Source organism: Aristolochia californica, unplaced genomic scaffold (assembly GCF_029961685.1).
Source record: "Aristolochia californica isolate CCGP_79_NKW_82.1479 unplaced genomic scaffold, dmAriCali1.0.hap1 SCAF_14, whole genome shotgun sequence".
Lineage (NCBI taxonomy): Eukaryota > Viridiplantae > Streptophyta > Magnoliopsida > Piperales > Aristolochiaceae > Aristolochia > Aristolochia californica.
The window spans coordinates 23,563,551-23,583,797 of NW_027181815.1; the positions used below are offsets into that span (position 1 = coordinate 23,563,551).

A 20,247-nucleotide genomic window follows, 5' to 3' on the forward strand; every position below is an offset into this window, starting at 1 on the left:
CCATGTGACCCATTCTTACTCATCCTCCTTGTGGAAGTAGAAGAAACTAACCTCCTACTCATCCTCATCATACACGAGCAAATCCGAAGCCCTAAGCTCTCTCTCTCTCTCTCTCTCTTTCTCAAAGTAGTGGAATTTAAGACTTTGACATCAGGCATGCTAACTGATCTTGTCTGGATCAAACTAATTGAACAAGGTTCAACCAAATTACATTCATTTTACCCATTCTGGAATTATAAAAGCTCAGGGAGAAGTGGAAGCGATCGAATATTTAGTGTAAAAAGACTGGAAAATGTATCTCTTTGTGCTCTTAGAATTGAGTGGGACTCCTTGTTACAAACCCACATGGTGGCAAAGGAGGTAGAACCCCCTTCTCACCTAGTGTAGAGAGACAAAAGGCCAAGGCACAGCCCCTCTGCCACTCTTTTTTTCCAAAGAGTTGCACCCAATGTATCAACAAAGAAGGATTATTTTAAAAAAGGACTCAGGAATTTCTATAGTTTATAGAGTCCCATTTTTGTTTAATCGTATTGCATCACGTAAGCAAGAGAAATTTCTTCCCAGAGAAGCCCTCAAGAAGCTCTCTCTCACTCTCTCCATATATATAATTTCATAAGAAATTTGAAGCATCTTCAGGTAGGGCCGTGCCATACAGATGCCTCTGGTTTGTGGGTCAACTGCAACCAAAAACATTAGCATCTAATTCTCGTCGTTACCGAAGAATGAGGTCTTCAAATATGATTCATCTTTGAAAATGGAGAAGATGGAAGGGTGTCACGGTGTGAAATGCCTCAGATTCCTTGTTAAACAACTCCTTTTCTTTAGGATATAGGCCTCGTTCACTCTCCTCTAATGGTTAAAAGGCAACCACACCCATCCTATCTCCATAGAACTAACAAACTAATCCCATTTTTAAAAATTTTTCTCTAACCACGTATACCCTTAATCAAATAGACCTTTCAAAATTATTTCAAAAGAGTAAAATGCTAGTGTAAGTTGGGTTATTTTTGTTAATATTATGAAGATATATAAGAAAGTAGGAAGATTAATTTTGAGCGAGCTAGCTAGTGTGTTTGCACCGTGGTGTTAGGGTTTAAGGTTTAGGTTTTACGACTTGACTTGGGACCCGACTTGTGCAAAATAAAAAGGACGAGTTCGACCAATACCAAGTCCTTGGCGGATCGCCCAAGTTGGGTTGGGAGACTTGTGCAAAATAGAAAGGACGAGTCCGACCCATACCGAGTCCTCTAATCATCTTTGAAAAACAAATTCGTGCTATAGCGTATGCATGACAAGGACTCAAGAAGGTTTTGAACAATTAAGGCTAGGAAAACTGGTTTGAGATTACGTTCTGGATCCTGGCTTATCTACAAACCAACATATAATTAGAGAATGAATCTGAGGACAAGCTGAAGAAAAAAAGAAAGACCCAAACACGGTCAGGACTGAGAGAATGTAGGATGCATGAATCTACAACGAGGAGTTGAATCCAGATTTGTAATATTCTTTAACCATTTGAATTCCTGCCAAATCTCAACCCTTATATTTCATTTCGATTTGTTTAATGCAAGCATAGACTTAGAATAGGCTGATGGAAGACGAGGAAGAACTTGTGTCCAAAGTCCTAAATCAAAAGAAGAATTCTCTCTCTAAGTTGAACCTTTTCATTTTTCTTGTTTTGATTTGCTCAACTTGTTTATTTAAAATAGAATGGGAAGAAGGGAAGCATTCCTCTAGGTGAATGTGACTTCACTTTTGGTCTAAATTTATTCTCATCAAAATTCAAAACATTTCACCAAACCAATTGGATGGGGGTGAAGGTACCCTTTTGTTCTTATTTTAACCATCTAATAGAACCCACAACTCTCTCTATTCAGGTGATTCATATATGAAGTTTGAAGAAGGGAAAGGAAAACATTATTTCATATAGTCAAAACACATTATTAGGGATACAGATAAATAATAGTGAACAATAAAGGGAATGCCTTGCAAATAAACAACAACATAGAAAATAGAGGGATCAAAACATCCCTACATTGCATGGATTTAAAAAGAAAATTAATAAAATAGGTAACTAATTAAATACTGAAGGTTATTAATTAATTTACATTGATAAAAAAACTAATTAACAGTAAAGATAAATAACATAGTAACAAAAGTAAGTTAAAAAAAGGGGATGTGTGACTCGCATTTGTGTCGCTCTAGCATGTCTAGTCACTCAAGCTATCTGGGCAAGAAGATGAAGCAGGATGGAGGGGTGGTGTGATTGGTGGAGGTTCGACCAGTTGTTATCATTGGGCGGAAAAAATGAAGCTAGAGGGAGGGGCAACAATGAGTCGGTAGAAAATCAAATACATGAAATAAGGAGAAAAATATACCTAATAGTAAGCAGATAAACCATATTGTGATTAGTATGGATGGAGTAGAGACAATAGAGAAACCAAACCATCATAAGAGAAAAAAAATGATTGGTAAACCAAAATAGAGGAAGAAAAAGAAAAAAGATAAATAAACCTAATTCGTGTTGGTGAAAAATAGACAATTGAGCAGTGACTTCTAGGGGGTTACATATGTTATTTTTTTCTATTTTTGTTACATTTCACTGTTTTATCTTGCTTTTCCTCTGTTGACCTTGTTTTATCTCTCTGTCTCAAAATCAGATCCTTTTATCCTCTATTTTTTTATTTGTTATATATTGTTTGAAACCTTTTTTCAAAATCATATCTTGTTTTATCTCTTTCTTATCATGTCATTTTATAAATATTATACATCTTTTTTTAATCTCCTTATAAAAGTTGTTGTATCTTCTATTTGTTTTATTATCTTTGAAATAAAAGATAAGACATTTTTTTCTTCTCTGATGGTTCTTCTTGCTTTGAGAGTCTCCAATGAGAGTATTCCACAGTTATCAGGTGGTCATAATTGTTACATTGGGACCATCTCTATTCATGTTTTTTCTCTATTCTATATCTCAATAATTCTTCCCTGTTTTTTCTCCATTCATGTTTGTGTAGATAATGAGTTGGCATGAGAGAGTTTTCCAAAGCAGACAAGTCCAAGAAAGTTCAATACTTTCCCCTTAAGTGTGTATATATAGATTTAACAATTTCCAAAGTTACTAATATTTTCATATTATTATTATTAAAGAGAAATGTTGTTCACTTAAAGACTTCAAATTAATTTTAGTATAATTGATCTGATGTTTGTTTAGCTGGGAAATAATATTAAAATCTATCTATATTTGTCATATTGGTACCAAATCAGTCAAACAAAGAGTTTTTCTTCTGCAAATTTCAGTTTTTGTTAATGATATGCCTCATTTCTTCATGTCACCATATCGACACATTAAAAATACATGTTATTTGTATTTTAAAGATAGAATATGCTTAATACCTTAAATTAGATCCTTCCAAAGGTGCAATTAGACAATACATTCTTGTTTTGTCATAATGGGAAAATTGATGTTAAATATATAGCATGTATGTCTCATTAGCCCCACTCTGATGAGTGACCCTCATTATTTTGCAAAGAGAAGAAGTGAGCAAATTCATATATGAAAACTTACCAAAAGTATTATAAACTCTAGTCTCCCTAGATATACTTTAATGGAATAAAATTTTTAATTATTCAAACACTTCATTTTTTTCTTTTTCCTCCTTGTCCCTTTAAACTTTGTTCAGTTACTTTGGTGGATAAATCTTAAACACAAAATATATATCCTAATCAAGCTAATCTCCTTTGCCTTGTACACCTTCAATTATTTGAGCACATTAAATGATATTCCTATGTAAAAGAAATGTAGGATAAGAAAATTCAAATTTTATTATCATTAAATTCAAATTTAATGGTTAAATCATTTAAAATCTTTTATTTTTTCCATAGTACTTTTTAGGCATACCATGTTACATATTTATGAAAAAAATAAACAAATGATCCAATGTCACTCTAATCTATGTTTCTAACTAGTTGCAGGTGGATCGATAGATTCCGATGTCTAGAAAACAATATTTATGGAGACATACTTTGACCAACTAAGCCAATATGTATCGAATTTTAAGGCACCCAATGCCGAACCTTGGCATGTATAAACTAATGTTACAATTTACTTTGACATCATTGGATAATACTTTTGAAACAACAAGGGCATTTTCAGAACTAATGTTACAAATTAGTTTGACATCATTGGATAATAGTTTTGAAACAACAAGGGCATTTTCAGAACTAATGCTACAATTTACTTTGACATCATTTGGATAAAGCTTCTAAACAACAAGGGCATTTTCATTGGTGAGGTAAGGGAGAAAAAACAAAAGGAATGTGGTGTGTGTGGGAGATAACTGCGAGGTCAAATTAGATGTCGTGATCCATCTCTTTAAATACTAAATAAACAAAGAGGGTTAAGTTATTATTATATAGGTTGCATCGGTTGGGGTGTAGGTTTGTGGGAGAGATGGCCATGGCGTCTTCACTATGGATATAAACGCGTCTGACTTCACCCAATAAATTTCCAGAGATTTGATTTGTCGTAGTATCTACAAATAGATAGAGAGACGACGAGAAGCAGAAGAAGAAGAAGACGAAGACGAAGACGAAGTAGAAGGGTAGATTTCAAGGTTAGAGTTGGAAAAAGGGAGGAAGAAGAAAGAGGAAGAAGGAAGGATCAATGAAAAGAAAGAGGGAAGGAGTGGAGAAGGTTTCTGAGATAAAGTCAGCGATTCAGCAGCTGTCTTTAGAGACAACGGAAGGGCAAGTCTCCACCACCCCTTTTCTAAATGTCTGCAACGTCCTCCTCCAAGTTCTGGGTCCGCTCTCTCACTCTCTCTCTCGCTCTCTCTCTCTCTCTCTCTCTCTCTCTCTCCCTGGAATATTGATCTTTCACAGAATGGATTTTGGGCATGGATGAAGAAGATGTTGCTGCAATTTGGTTGACGGAAAGCCGACTAAAGGAGCTTTCATGTCTTTTTGCAGATAAGATTGGACCCACAATGGCTGTTCTGAGACAAGACATTCACCAGAATGTTCGGGTACTGTTTCCTTCTCTTCTCTTCTGTAAAATAGGAAAATAGTAAAAAACACGAAGAATCATCTACATGTCAATCATTACCCGAAACTCCAGCAGCTGTAGATCTTCTCAGCTGTAGATTACAGGCCAAAGAAGAAGCAGGAGACGAGGTTTTTCTGAAACTTTAATCTGATCATTGGTTCCGCCTGTGGCTTAATTGCAGAGGGTAGAAAAGCTGTATGAGACGGATCGTACAACCTACAGCAACTTGGTAGAGATCGTGAAGAAAGAAGTGGGAGAAGGGATGGCCAGAAAAACCCAAAGCTGCACAAGAGCTATCCTATGGCTTACTAGGTAAGCGACTCAATTCACATTTGTTGCTCCAAAACGTTTTAAAAGTATTTCTAACATTTCCTTTTACTGACTACATGCAATGTGTGAAAATAGATTTCCCTTCACTCTCCCTTTTATAATCACTATAAACTTGAAGCAACAAATCTGAACTTTTGGATATCCATTTATTGTGACATTTGTTGAGGATATTTTGCATTAATCTAAGGCTTGCCATATGTGACATGACTAACACTTAATTCTAGGTGTTTCTTTTGTATATATTTTATATTTATTTGTCTTGATATGTAATTATTTCATGCAATTTGTAATTCAATATAAATGGAAAAATACTAACCACTTTACAAGTGTGGTGGTTTCATCAAACCTTCTCATGGTATCATGAACCAAACTGGATTAACGATGTTATATCCGATCCCTTTATCCTCCCTCCCAATGGCTATAGAAACCTCCCACACACTTCTCCCTTTCCTTAATTCACATGGTCATCATCGAACTCTCTTCCACAAACTATCTCCTATGGAAGAGCCAACTCATTCCCTTACTTGAGAGTTGAGATTTGTTAGGCTATGTTAATGGAACCATTGTGTCGCCACCTCGGTTTGATACTTTTAGCATAGTTCAATATTTTGGGTGTTTGATAGAGTATGTCTTACCAATTTAGAAACCAAGAGTAGTTTGTATATATTTTCCAAACATTTTAGTTGAAAGATCATGCTTATTTGTGTAATTGTCATCATAACATCGCTCACCTCACTAAAGTAGTGTACTTGAGTATTTAAATAACTTGCTCTTCTCTTGTATAAGTAAACAAGGCCATTTCCTTGTGTTTTGATAAGACTCATCTGTATGGCTTAGGTTCTAAAAGACAAACAAGTAGGTTTATACGTAATTCATTTAGTTCAATAGGCCCTTATACACAATGTCAAATACCCATTTGGGATAATTAGGCAAACTTGAATTACACTAAGGGGTGGTTAGTCAACAAACTTCAAATTTGAATTCAACTTCAAATTCATTTCAATCATGTACATGAACTTCAACTTCATATTTGGTGTTAGTGTGGACGAGTTCATATGCATTGGAAAACAATTCCAGTGTAAGTGTCCAAAAACGAGAAATATGACAAAAATAAGAGAACGAGTAACTTGTCATAATATACTTAAATAAAACATAGTACCTAAACACCAAATTAGGTAAAACAAACATGATTACTACACATATAATTAATTTAATCTATAATTAAAATATATTAATATACAGATTAATTAAATATTATATTATATTATTTAATGATTGCAATTTATTGTACATTAATACAGTAATTACGTGAGCAAATTAACTGTGCACAAAATTAACTATAAAAAAAATAAAGTTAAAAATAACATAAACGAATATAATAAATTAAGCTATTAATTTATTAATAACATTAAATATACTTTAACATAAAAAGGAATGATTAAACAAAAAGAATTGATCAAATGTTAACTTTAACACACTATATATTTTTATGTATTATTAATTAATAATATTTTATTAATAACACAAGATGTATTTTTACGTAGTATTAATAATATATTTTCAAAATAATATATATATATTTTTTGAAACTGAGTTGACTCGGATTAACTCGGCTGAACCCAGTGGGTCCAGTCCGAGACTCGGGCAGAACTAGTGGTTTAATAGAGGCGCTAAATCGGTGTCTTTTTCTTCACGGCATTGCGACGGAGGCAACCCTTGAGGGGGGGGGGGGGGGGGGGGGGGGGGTCTGAGTGGTTACGTTCACTCTTGTTAGAGTTTGTGGTATGAGTTAGGTACTTGGCTTTTCGCACCTTAAACGACTAGTCTTTTCGGGTTGTATTGGCTAGGTATCTGACTCAGAACTCCGAAGTTAAGTGAGCTTGGGCAAGAGTAATTCTAGGACGGGTGACTTGCTGGGAAGTACTCTTGCCTAGGACTTTAACATGGTATTAGAGCTAGGCACCACGGCCCGCGTTCGTATCCCGTGAGAAGAAGCTCTAGAATGGGTGGGGTGGGTGTCAGAGTGGTTCCGTCCACTCTTGTTAGAGTTTGTGGTCTGAGTTAGGTACTTGGCTTTCCGTACCTTAAATGGTTAGTTTTTTCGGGTTGTATTGGCTAGGCATCTGACTCAGAACTCTGAAGTGAAGCGAGCTTGGGCAAGAATAATTCTAGGATGGGTGACCTCCTGGGAAGTACTCTTGCCTAGGACTTTAACAGGGGGTGCTAGGGTTGCAACAGAGGCGGCCCTGTGACGGAGATGACATTATGCCGCAAGCATTGCAATGGAAGCGCTCTGATAGGGAAAGGGGGCATTGTGAGGGCTATGACAGAGACAATGAATTAGACATTGGTGCTCCACTAACGACGTTAGGAGATGAACTGAGTAATACGACTGAAGTTCATCTCTTGATTCAAGTTGACTAAACCCCTAAGCAAATTCAGTATACTCTTTAAACTATTGTATCCAACGAGACAAGAATTACTTAGGTTTAAGTTTCTATATAAGCATAAAGATTAAACATAAAAATCCTGCATAGAATCAAATTCTCAAGTGAAAATTGATTTATAGCCATGAATGAGATTGTAAAGATTTTGATAAAGATTCAAAAATACAAGCACCTTAATTCCATAGTAAAGGCTACCTAAGTAATAATGTCTAATATGCATTTAATAAAGTTTTGTCCTTTTTAACTCACCCAACTTAATAGTTGCTATTATCCCAGTAAGGCTAATGACAATGTATGCCTAATTTACATATACCAAGAGATTTTAATAATCTTTTGATGTTTATGGCTTATGGGATTTTTAATATACTTCCATAAACTTAACAAAAGGCATCCAAAGTAGCCATGCATCTAAAATTTATCAACTAATCCAATTTTGGGCTACATAGACTCTAAAACAAATATATGAAAACATCATGTCTTGCAAGAGTAGCATAATGATTGTGAACTAGGTTCATGTCAACAAAGTAGTTTTTTCTAAGTTTGAACTTATGGGTATAGGTTTAATTCTCAATGTGTTCAAAGTAAAAGTTCACACAAATAGCACTAAGAGTACAAGATTCAACATGCTAAGATTAAGGTTTTAGATATCACCAAATCTATTAATCCCCAACTAAGTTGAAATCGTGCTGTACAAAATTTAGTTAATGTGGAATGTTTAATTGTGTAAGTGAGCTTAATACCACATGAACTAGTTTCATACTTGTTAAGCATGGATACTAGCAATCTTGTTTATTCTAATTATGTCAACAGATACTTGTTAAGCATGAATACTAGCAATCTTGTAGTGATTTTAAGTTTACCATCAATACTAGCATGTCTCATACTACCATACTTGTTAGTTTCTAACTTTTGTCTATGTGAACAGGTTGTTATTATGATCTTTCTTATTAAGGTAGTTTCTAACTTTTTGTCCATATGTGGTGTGGTTGTGAATAGGTCATTAGAATTTACAATATCATTGTTAGAAAAAGTAAAAGAAGATCCTGACAGGAATCTCCAACAAGTTGTGGAGGAAGCATATGGAACAACTCTAAAGCTTTGGCATGGTTGGATCTCTTCTGCTGCTTACAAGGTAAAACGACTATCTTTTTTAGTTAGATACTAATTTTTATTTATTTTTAGATTTGTCTTAACTTTTTGTTATAGTAAGCTGGGAAAAACTAAAATCACCATTTTTATTCACTAATGCATTTTTTTTAACTGGACCTTGTAAAAAGCATTTACTAAGTGATTAAAGTGCCTTCAATCCCAAAAAATCCATTAACCAATTTATTTATTTTTATTTCTAAATAAATAGATGCAAAATGGAATTCACAACATCTATTAATGAAAATAAATAAATAATCATCCTAGGAAAAAAATAGAACTTTTCTTTTTTACCTCATTTCTTTTCGTATCAATTTGACAGATATGACATTCGTATAGTATTTGACCAATTTTTAATTTGCTTTTGTTTTAATTTTTTTTTTATGAAAAAAATACCAAGGTGGCATTGAAGTTGGTTCCAGACAACGAAAGCTTCATTAGCTCGCTGGTGACTGATGGGGATGACTATAAAACGCTAAAGGAGGATGTCAAAAGTTTTGTGACTTTGCTTTTGCCTATTCTAACTGACATACATGCTATTTTGGTAAGTATTGAATTAAGTAAAGAATTAATACGAAAAACTATAATCTTCTATTTACAAGGGACATTGGGAATCATCGATATGGAGGGGTCATCCATAGTAATGTTTTTTTAGTAGCACAAATATCATGTTGGGCTAGTTGTAGTTGCAAAAATCCCTAGGTTTGAAATTGGTAGATATATTTTGTTAGAATTACATCACTATATATATAACACTACAACATAATATGTTCTCCCTAAAATTTTCTTATTATATTCTTAATTCTATAAGTAGATATCGGAAATTAAAATGGAAAATTCAACTTAAGAAGAAAATAAATTAAAAAATTAAGGTAAATAAATAAACCCGAAAGTTACTAATCCTTCAAACTGATAGTTCATGGAAAATTTATAGAAAGGTTAAAATTTACCTTAGTTTATGTAAAGGTTAATTTTTTTACCTTAGTTTAGAAATGCTCATTTGAAGCTTCTAAAATGTTTACTAAATATTTGGAATAGGTTTTTCTATAGCAAACTAGGTTTCAAGGAAAAATAGTTTCCATAATGTTTAATAATTTACTTTCCTTAATGGTAGTTTGATTTTTGTTTTATCCTAATATTTACATATGTATTTAATTTTTACAGACAACATATGGTGTGGACAGGTTCAAATCTCCCTAGGGAAGATGGCGACATGACATGCATAACTGTATAATAGAGGATCATAGTACATTTGCTTCTATGTAAATATTGTCTTTTTATAGTTGATTATACATATGTTTAGTTGTTATAAATTATTTTTTTGGATTTTATATACAAGTGATATCTCTGTTTAGACTTTCATGTATTTATAATATCCTTTGTTAATTTCATTCTCTCTCTCTCTACCTCACTCTGTCTTTCTCTCCATTTAAATAGGTAAAAGGAGGTGGTTGTAAAAAGAAGAAGACCATTGTTTCAAAATTTTTACATGGCATCCATCTCTAGGAGTGATCAATCATGCTTGGTTCAAGAAAATTGGACCAATAAACTACTCTAGTCACCCATCTTGGTAAAATTTAAGAGTATTTGAAAAGATAAAATAAATAAGATTCATTATTTTTATACGATTACGTCAATATTGTCGTAAAGCCATAATTTCATATTTAAACCAGTTTGTCTAGAGGATTTGTTTCGATTCTATTTCGTAATTATAGTCCTAACTCACATGAATTGATTTCCAAAATAGGAAAATTATAAAAATATTAAAATCATAAATATGAGTCAATTAACCATAGTTCTTAGTTTGAATTTTATATAGAAACATTCACACTTGTGTCTTATTATTGAAAGAATAAGAGCCTAGACTCTAAACAAGGCTTTCTCACTAAAGTATTATTGTTATTTTATATGAGTTTTTATCCTTTTGATATATAGATAATAAATTGGAACTCAGTGAACCGTATGGATTCAAGCATTATGTTTGTTCCCATAGAGAAGGGCTTGCTTAAACTACATATGCCAATTGGGTTTGTGTCCCCTTCTCATTGTTCTCTTGGGATAATTGAATTATAACTGTTAGAAATTAGACATCTTAATTCAATATTATTGAGAACAATAATAATAGCAGAAGAAGAAATAATCAAGCACGGACACACGATTTTTATACAGGTTCGCCTTAAGGTGATACTACGTCTTGTCCTTCCACTACTACAATCATTCACTCTGATCCGCGAGCTGACTCTGCGTAAGGCGTTAATTAGATTCCAAAGTTGAAGGAGAAGTTTAGTGTTTGAGCATTGTTAGAAAAAGGTACATTGTTCATCACATTGTTCAAGAAAAAGGTAAAGAAAAAGATTTTTGTTGACCACCTCTTAATATATGATTTTGAATATCAATTTCCATTGTTTGATTAGTTCTAACTTCTCAATAATTTTGTTGGCCTCTTCCATTTGAATACTAGTTTCCAACATTCGGAGTTTAAACCTTCTTGTTTTTCTGAGTGCAACATTGTTCCAATGGCAACCTCTTTCCATTTGAATGGTCAGAGTTTCTTGTCCTTCTTCTTTTTTGTGACTGTTGTTCAAATGGTGGTCATATGTAGTTTGAATAGTCGGTTCTCCCTATATTGCTTCAACTTTTTGTTTTTACTATTGGAATGGTTGTTTAGTATTGATCAAGTGCTTGGTACTTCCAAAACTTTTATTTCATCACTTTTTTTTTAATTGCACTATTCAAATGGTCATTTGACACCAAGCAATCTTTTGAACTTTCAAAGCTTCTCTTCATTATCTTTTAACTATACCATTTTCTATTCAAATATTGCAAGTTGCAAACACTCCATGGGGATGGGTTGTTGGGTCAAGTTCATTGTAGGTCCCTAAATTTGTCATGTGTCTTTTTTTCAAGAAAGTGTTGACATTTTTTCAAATTAAAATTAAGTTTCAACATTGGGTTCATTAATGCCCTTTGAAGGAAATGTTAGAAATATATTACCAAATAAAAATGGATATCTATACACCATTAATACCTCTCTTTTTCTTACAAAGAGATGTTCCTATAAATCCTTCCCTAGAAAACAAGGTCACACTCCATAAGGGAGAGAAGTAGATAAATAGATAATATTATATAAAAGTATTTAGTTTTATAATTTATTTAATATTAGTTTAAAAATAATATGTTATTTGTAGAATTTTTTAATATATAATATGTATCTTATAATAATAAATTATTTTATTGTAAAATTTATGTTAAATTAAATATATCTATAAGTTAAATTAATTTTAATTTTTTTATGTATTACGTATATATTTTATTTTAATTTAAGTTATTATATAATAACTATAATACTATTTATAAATTTCAAGGGATGTGGGCCACACAAGGACAAGACAAAGACAAGGTAGGGATGAGTTTGGGAATTCAACCTGTCACACATTATTTAGAAAGCTCGAACCTCGTCTTCAATACTTGTATTCTCAACCAAATACATGTATTGAAGACAAGTCGCAACCAAGTTAGTATCACAACTTGTATTGTCAAATTCCAAATCCAAGCTGATTTTGATGATACACAAAATATGATTTTTCAACCATTTCCTCATAAATTCTAATAATAACTACAAGGGAAATCTACATCACTAGCCAATATCAAATTGTGGTACTAATAATATTTTAAACTAATATTGAAAATGTATAATCTACAAAATCATTTCTAGCTTTCCCTTATGTCTATATTTTTTGCCAAAGGCACCAAATAGGCTTAGAGTTCCCTAATTTCTTGAAAAAAAAAAATATCTCCAGGTAAATCTCTCCTTTCAAAATGACCTCATTTTCTAGGGAGAGGTTTTCAACCAAAAGAGGTCGAAAAATCTTCTTGTTAATGTCTTCAAATCCTTGGGGGGAGGGGTAGTTGCCCTCTCTCCATCCCCAAACTCACAAATCTTTGTTTGGTTAATGAACAAGTATTCCTTCCTTGCCAAAGTGAATAAAAGATGAAAGGGTACCCCCTACCCCCCTATGAGGCAATTCAAAACACATTTTACAATGATTTCGAAGAATTTATCCTTTTGCCTAAAATCATTAAGCGAGAAAATTCGCTTAAAACTCGATATATTAGATGGTCTCCATGGGATGTCACATCACCAAGCTATTGGTCCAAGTGACAACTCAAGAGGAAGGGTAAATTGAGTCCTTCATCAATTTTTCTTATTAGTAATCACCACTGAAGAACTTTTATTTAGAAAATTCTTTTCCACCACAATACAAAGAAGTGGATCTTCTTTTGCTCTCCTTTGAATCTCTCCTTTGGAAACCCATTACACACAATATTTCAAACATCTTTGCCAGCCATACCTACTAGATTTACAACCTCAATAACCTTAACAAAAATTGACATAAAAAATAAATAGATAATCACTAATTTACTTCAAATAGAGAAAACTCACCACCAAACTAATAGTATCAATTCCTTGAGTCTTGATATCAAATCTCAAATTAGCATATGGAAAAACTTGCACTTGGACATATGGACTTGATGAAAACTTTGTAAAAGTTATTGTTAGGAATTAAACGACTTAATTCCAAACTAACAAGAACAATAATAATAATCGTGGAAGAAAGGGAAAACAAATACGAAGACGACAAACAACAAGATTTATACAAGTTCGCCTCAAGGTGAGACTACGTCCTGTCTTCTGTACAGTAATTTACTATGAAAATGAAATAGTTTACAAGAGAAATCGCATACTTATATATTTCTCTATAACCTCTTGGGCTACAACTCGAGATGCTCCTCGGATTAAGATGATAAAACCCTAATAGCGGCATCCCTCAGTTATAAAGAGAAAATTAGGGCAACCACTATACAAGAGTAAAATTCCCAAACTACCTTTAATGAAACAATAGTCAATATATCGTGGATCGGACGGGGGCTCCGCCTCCCTTCCAACCCCCACGATGACCTTACCAGGAAGGTCGATTCGCGGTCAACTCAATGCAAGACATTAATTAGACTCCACAACTTAACAGTTATAAACAAATAAAAAAAAACTCTTGAAACTCTTTTTTTGTTTTTTGTTTTCTAAACATTACTCACAGAGAGCTCAACTCAATGGGATTTGCAAAAGACTTGATGAACTTGATTAGGTTTTCATTGAAGTTCTAAAGGAGATGTGCCTAAAAGAACATTTTATATTCCAAAAAGTCATATGATGTTTGTAGTCATTTGCAAATTATTTTAAGAAATTTGAGATCTACATCATTCCATTGAGTTTTACATTAATATTTTAATACCTCAAAATGGTCAAAATGTTTTAAATCTAAACACCATTAATTATTAATGTCTTGGATATAATTGGTTGTTAACAACCAATCTATTAAGGAATTCAACCATCATTCAATTAAATATTTTTTAAGAACCTTGTAGAATTTCGAGTTAATTGATTGATTTGAAATAACACTCTAAACAATCAATTAATCAATGTAAAAATTCGATCATAACATTCTGATCAATCAATTGATTAAAAATCATGCTATGCTTAATTGACATATCAATGTAAACAAAAAAAACTCAAAATAAACTATTTAACTAAATAATTAACATTTTGGTCAATTGATTAAGGGTAATTTAATTTATGAAGAGCATTTTGCTCGATTGGTCTAACTTGGAAAGTTATTTTGGAGTTTCAAGATATTTTTAAATTGAGTCAAAAACTTCTATAAAGTTCTAAAAACATTAAGCCTATGTTTTTTACTATTTTCTTGGTTTTTAAAAACTTTTTTTTGACCAAAAGTCCTACTGCAATTCATGCTTAAGAAGAATTAGTCTACCTTTAATTTGGTTGATCTCTTATATTGGTCAGAGTTATTTAGTTCTAGATGAAGTAAAATTGCCTCTACAATTCAATTTGTTCAAATCCATAAGTTTCTTCTTCAAGTTGACTTATCCATTTTCATGCTTCTCGATCTTTTATTCGTCTTGTCATGAAAGTTCTTCCACTAGAGTTAACATTTCTTTGAACCACTAGTGTTGACCTAAGTTGACCTACGCTCTGAGTTTTAATGATAACAAAACTCAAGATAAATAATAATTTGTAATTTTTAGTCTTTTAAATATTTTTCCTTCAAAATGACTCATTTACAAGGTCTATGAGGAAGAACCAACAAATCTAACACATGACCTAGAGCCCAAATAAAGATTGAAGCTACAATGAAGAAGCACCTTGGAGTAGAAAAAATAATTGAAAACCTAATCTTTAGTGTCAAATAGAGTATCTCTCAATAACTCTAGCTTAGTAAAGAAGATAGCCAACAAGATTCCAAATCTTAGATATGGTTATGTTTTGGAGCATAGGACACGCAAACTCTGTCCAAAACAATATTTTCAAAGTTCATTCAAATGTGTTGAAACTCTTAATTAATTTTAGTTTGAACCTTAATCATACTTAGTGCTTAAATACATACACTACAAAGCAACATGATTCATAAATCTTTTGTAGGCATGATCGATCATACATAAGGCAATAGCCCATCAATATAAACATGATGTATAAACCTTTGTCGACATGACCAATCATATAGTATACTAGGAGGCATATTTAAAAGGCATGATCAATCAAACCCTTAGGCATGATCGTCGTACAAAATGTTACTGGTAGAAGTTATAAGACATGATTGATCAACCCATGTGGGGTATGATCGATCAACCAAAATCCTGCTAAGCTAGTGTATAAAGCATGATCAATCAACTCATACCACCATGATCGATCAATTAGCTATAGAAGCATAAAAAAAATATTTTGATCAATGTTACGATCATCAACCATAGGAACATCAAAATATAATCGTTGGAGGTTGATTGATCGATCAAGAAAAAGGTATAATCGATCAACCCTTTAGAGCAGCTTTTTGTACAAAGGTAAAACATAGTTAGTTTCACAACGAGACTTATAAACATGGACCCAAACTTGTTCCTTAGCATTCATTGAGTAATTATAAGCAAATCAAAATTCTAATATTACTCATTTGCCAGAGAAAAGTCATATTTGAACCAAATCTCTTCAATCTTCTTATATTTTATTGGTATTCTTAGTTCCTCTAAGGTTGCAAATAAATTCTCATTCATGTATAAAGTACTCGAAACTTAGAGACACTTCAAAAGAGGCCCTCTCTAAAGAAGGTGTAAGTTTTTAATTTCTATTTTGTATTTTTTCACTTTCTTAGAGAAGTTTTCTAAAACTTTCAAGTCTAGGAGGGAACTGCCCACTAAAGCTAAAATCTAGTTATATGTGAATTTCTTTGGAAGAGATTGACAGGTATAATTGGATATGACATTTGTTTTTATAGTTTTTGGCTAATTGAGCATATTAGTAAAAAAAATTCCAAGCAAGGATTCTTGGGTAGTGATTACAACTAGGGTGACATAAAAAACAAAACACAGTGACTTTGTACTCTCATTTTTACATAATTTCTCGATTAATTTGGTACATTAAGTGCTTAATTTTTAACTTTACATTCTCAATTCACCCCCTCCGGAGAAACTACCTGGGCCAAAAACTAGAAGGATGACCATTTGAAATGTTCATTTGCAATCATCATTAGCAAAATGCAAAGGCATTATCATGTAAAAAATCAAGGAATCCAATATGAGTTTGACTTAATTCAACCAATACAGTATTGTAAATATACAACACACAGGATGGTGACCACTTGATTGGGTGACTAAGGCCTAACCCATGAACACATTCTTTTTTAAATCCCACTTCCTTTGATCTTGGGAATTGGCCTATATTTTGTGCAAGATATTTGCCTCTTTCAGATTAAAAAAGATAACATAAATTGATTATTGGAAGCATCTAACAGAGAATTCATATTTTCTACAGTGCAAAGAACCTTTATTCTAATAGAAACTCATCATAGGGGCAAGCTAATAATTATGAGAAAAAGAATAAAACTAGAAAATTATGATCAGAACCAGGTGTAAAAGAGATAAATGTAGTTTAAAAAATAGTCTTTATAACTGTAGCAAGGGACTGTAGGGTGTTTAAATGTCATCAAATGGGTGAAACCCACCAACTGATAGCCCTTTTACGGAAGACTGGTTCACTGTAAGAGATTTTATTTGATGTCTAAAGTTAAAAGCTTCTATGAACAGATAAAGAGCAACCTGTTTTACACTACCTGAAGACAAAGTTACAGCAACAAGACATCTTAAGAAAAGTTCATAAATATTAATCACTTCACTTGTCTTTCGATACGATGTTAATTCTAGATAAAAATATCAGATAATTAGTTAGCTTTTTTATTAATTGTAAACTCTTGTATATTTGATTCTTATTTCATTATTTAAAATCAGTGTTAAAAGTGGAATACATGTGAAGTTGCATACAATTTAGAATAGTATATACATGTCGACATTTATCTTGCTACAAATAATGTACACAAGTAGAGTTTTTTAATATTAAAAATGGGAAATACTATTTATAAGAAAACATCGAACATGCGAATATATTAGAAATAATGGTTGCAATTTGAATGAAATTTAATATATTTAAAATTTTTCATGTGTCTTTCTAATAAATTATAAGTGATAATTCTTTGGCTGATAATTTAACTCATCGTGGTGTGGATCTTTCAGATGTTCTTTTATTTTTTTATGAAAAATAATTTTTATTAAGATAACCAAAGAAAAAAGGGGGAGTGATCCCTAACAACAAGAGATTGCAAGGAAGCACCCTGCTTGGCCAAAAAATCGACCACAAAATTTGTTAATCTCGGGATCTTCCAAATGTTCTTACTGCTGACAATTCTCCTTTTGATGTTCATTGATTCTAGCCTTCTTGCCTAAATTTGTATATTTGCAGTGAAAGTTGTTTTCTCGCTTTCTATTTGGTACATTCTTTCTCATAATGCATTTCTCAGTATTCTAAAAAAAAAAAGAAAAAGGTCTTTCTGAAGTTTTTGTTTGTTTCTTTAGCGTTTTACATAGATTTTTTAATACTTACTAAAACACTCCTAATATGATTTCCTATTCATACTCCTTTGCTATAAATTTAACTTTTCAATCTTCAACAAGTTATCTTCAACATTATTTGTTTGTTTTTAGGAAAATGAATTTCATTCAAGAATGAAAAAAATGAAAGCCTTTTATTGAAAATGTTACCTTTAACATTTAATGTAAGTTTACTCCTTTTACAATTAACAATGAGAAATGAGACTTTTTATTAAGAAGAGGCACCCAGAGTAAGTAAGCTTTGCATAAAATTTTCACAGTTGTTTACATTTTCCTAGAAGTTATATATAAGGTTCCAAAAAGTTTCATGTCAAAATTCGGATATTGATTTGTATGCAAAATTGGGTCCTTCCCTGCAATCTCTTGTTGTTAGGGGAGACCTCCCTTGATGTATTCATTTGCTTTCCTTCGTAATAAAATCATCACCGTTTCAAAAAAAAAAAAAGTTTCATGTCAAAATTCCTTAATGATTCTAATTATTTTCTCAGGAGTTACACTTAAGTTCCCTATGAGCTTCTTCTTACATTTATCCCATTCATTTCCCTTATTATTTCATATAGCTCTTTCTAAAGTTTGACACTCATGTCATATTAAATTTTTTAGTAGTGTGTTTTTCTTCACAATTTCCATTTTTATTTTTGCATTTTTAACTACAGAATGAAATAATACCTGAAGCAAGCTAGACAAAGGAGGATCTCTTAAAACTTTGGCAAATTCAGCACAAGCATAATTCATCCCAGCCTCCAGGTGTTCTACCTATATTTCAAATGAAATGTCACACTCAGCAACTTACCACAGAATATAAGGTAAAATTATAAGGTAATCCAAAAGAGAGAACCTTCATAGGCAATCTATATGAGAACATAAGGGACATTACAGTGAAAACCCAAGATCACAGCATCTGCTAGAGATAATAAGAATATTTGTTCTCCTGAAACAGTTGAAACTCCAGATTAAATCTGGAGGTGTTTACATGGTTAGCATTTCTATATTTCTGACCAAGATAGATTCTATATTTTCGACTGAGAGACATGATAAAAATTATCTTATAGACAAGCAAAAAGGTTAAATTAAAAAAAAAAAATTTAAAAAAGAACCTAAAAGGGGGAAGGATTTGGGATAGTTCCAATATACCAAAAAACAGATGCAAACCCCATAAAACGTAAGTGTAAGAATGCTTTAGTTAGTCAAGCAACTACTCCCATTTACTCATCTAACTTTAAGCACTCTTACACAAATATCTATTTAACTGGAATCACCAGTCTCTTTGTATGCATCTTCCACAGTTTTATTCAACAGTAGTTGATTACAGATGTACAAATATAACTACAGCAATTTGTTTCATATGATGACCTAATAAATCACAATAATGATAATAAACAAATGCCCTCAGAAAATGACTTTTTTTTCAAAAGTTAGAATGATACTCATTTTAACATTGACAACTTTCTTGTGGATTGAACGTTTAGCTGAGTAGCCACACAGGAGAGTTTCTCAGCATGAGCTATTGGGTTTTCTCTCAGGGATTTATAGGGTACCCTGTCACACCTATTTGCCTATTTCTCAGATGAAAGCTTTTTCCCAAACTCCACTCTAGTAGTCTTTAAATTTGCACTAGAAAATATTGAACATCCTATGGCTTGGATGTTATTCTGGATTAAGGCAAACATCATGACAACTCCCGTCAAGAAGGTCAGAGAATTCAGTAGAAATTAAAAAATAATGAAAAGGTCATATGTCAATACGAGAAAGCCATACCCAGCTTTTTTCTTTCAAAGAAAGGAAAATGGCTTTATTGCTTAGAGATAATATAAGATTAAAGCTAAGGATGAAAATAAAAATACAATCCTTAGCCCAAAGTGAAATGATCTTATGGGGCCCAACCTTGGGCAGGGGCACTAAGTTGGGCAAGCCTAACATGGGATAAGTTTAAGGGTTTAGCTTTTCATGATTCATCAACTCTGGAGCTTTTGGCACATTAACTAGGAAACTAACATTTGGTATCAGAATAGCACCATGTCATGTGTTCGAATGGCAGAGGGGGTGACTTGTCGAAAGAGCTATCTAGTGCCAAAGTGAGAGCCGTCACAAAAGTAAAAAGGGTTACCTAATCCAGAGTGAGAGCCATCATAAAGTGGGCCGCCATGGACATCAGGATGGAGGTGTGGTGGATTGTCATAGAGCACTATGCGACCCAACCTAGGGCATGGGTGCCAGGTTGGGCCTGCCTAATATAGGAAAGGTTTAAAGCCTAGCTTTCCACGTTCCATC

At 32.6% G+C, this 20,247-nt stretch overlaps 1 protein-coding gene across 1 annotated transcript; it reads left to right on the forward strand.

Moving 5' to 3' along the window:
- Positions 1-4,499: 4,499 nt before the first annotated feature.
- LOC137950860 (glycolipid transfer protein 3-like) lies at positions 4,500-10,207 on the forward strand. Its single transcript, XM_068797513.1, has 6 exons — positions 4,500-4,802; positions 4,969-5,024; positions 5,226-5,356; positions 8,818-8,953; positions 9,368-9,511; positions 10,132-10,207. Exons 1-6 carry the CDS (start codon positions 4,664-4,666, stop codon positions 10,165-10,167), a joined length of 642 nt encoding a protein of 213 aa, XP_068653614.1. The 5' UTR covers positions 4,500-4,663; the 3' UTR covers positions 10,168-10,207.
- The last annotated feature ends 10,040 nt before the right edge of the window (positions 10,208-20,247 follow it).

Bases quoted from the DNA above. Each gene is read 5' to 3' on its own strand.
- LOC137950860 (XM_068797513.1), top strand. From the start codon at position 4,664: ATGAAAAGAAAGAGGGAAGGAGTGGAGAAGGTTTCTGAGATAAAGTCA. The intron at 4,803-4,968 runs GTCCGCTCTCTC...GTCTTTTTGCAG, and splicing joins CGTCCTCCTCCAAGTTCTGG to ATAAGATTGGACCCACAATG. The intron at 9,512-10,131 runs GTAAGTATTGAA...TAATTTTTACAG, and splicing joins CTGACATACATGCTATTTTG to ACAACATATGGTGTGGACAG.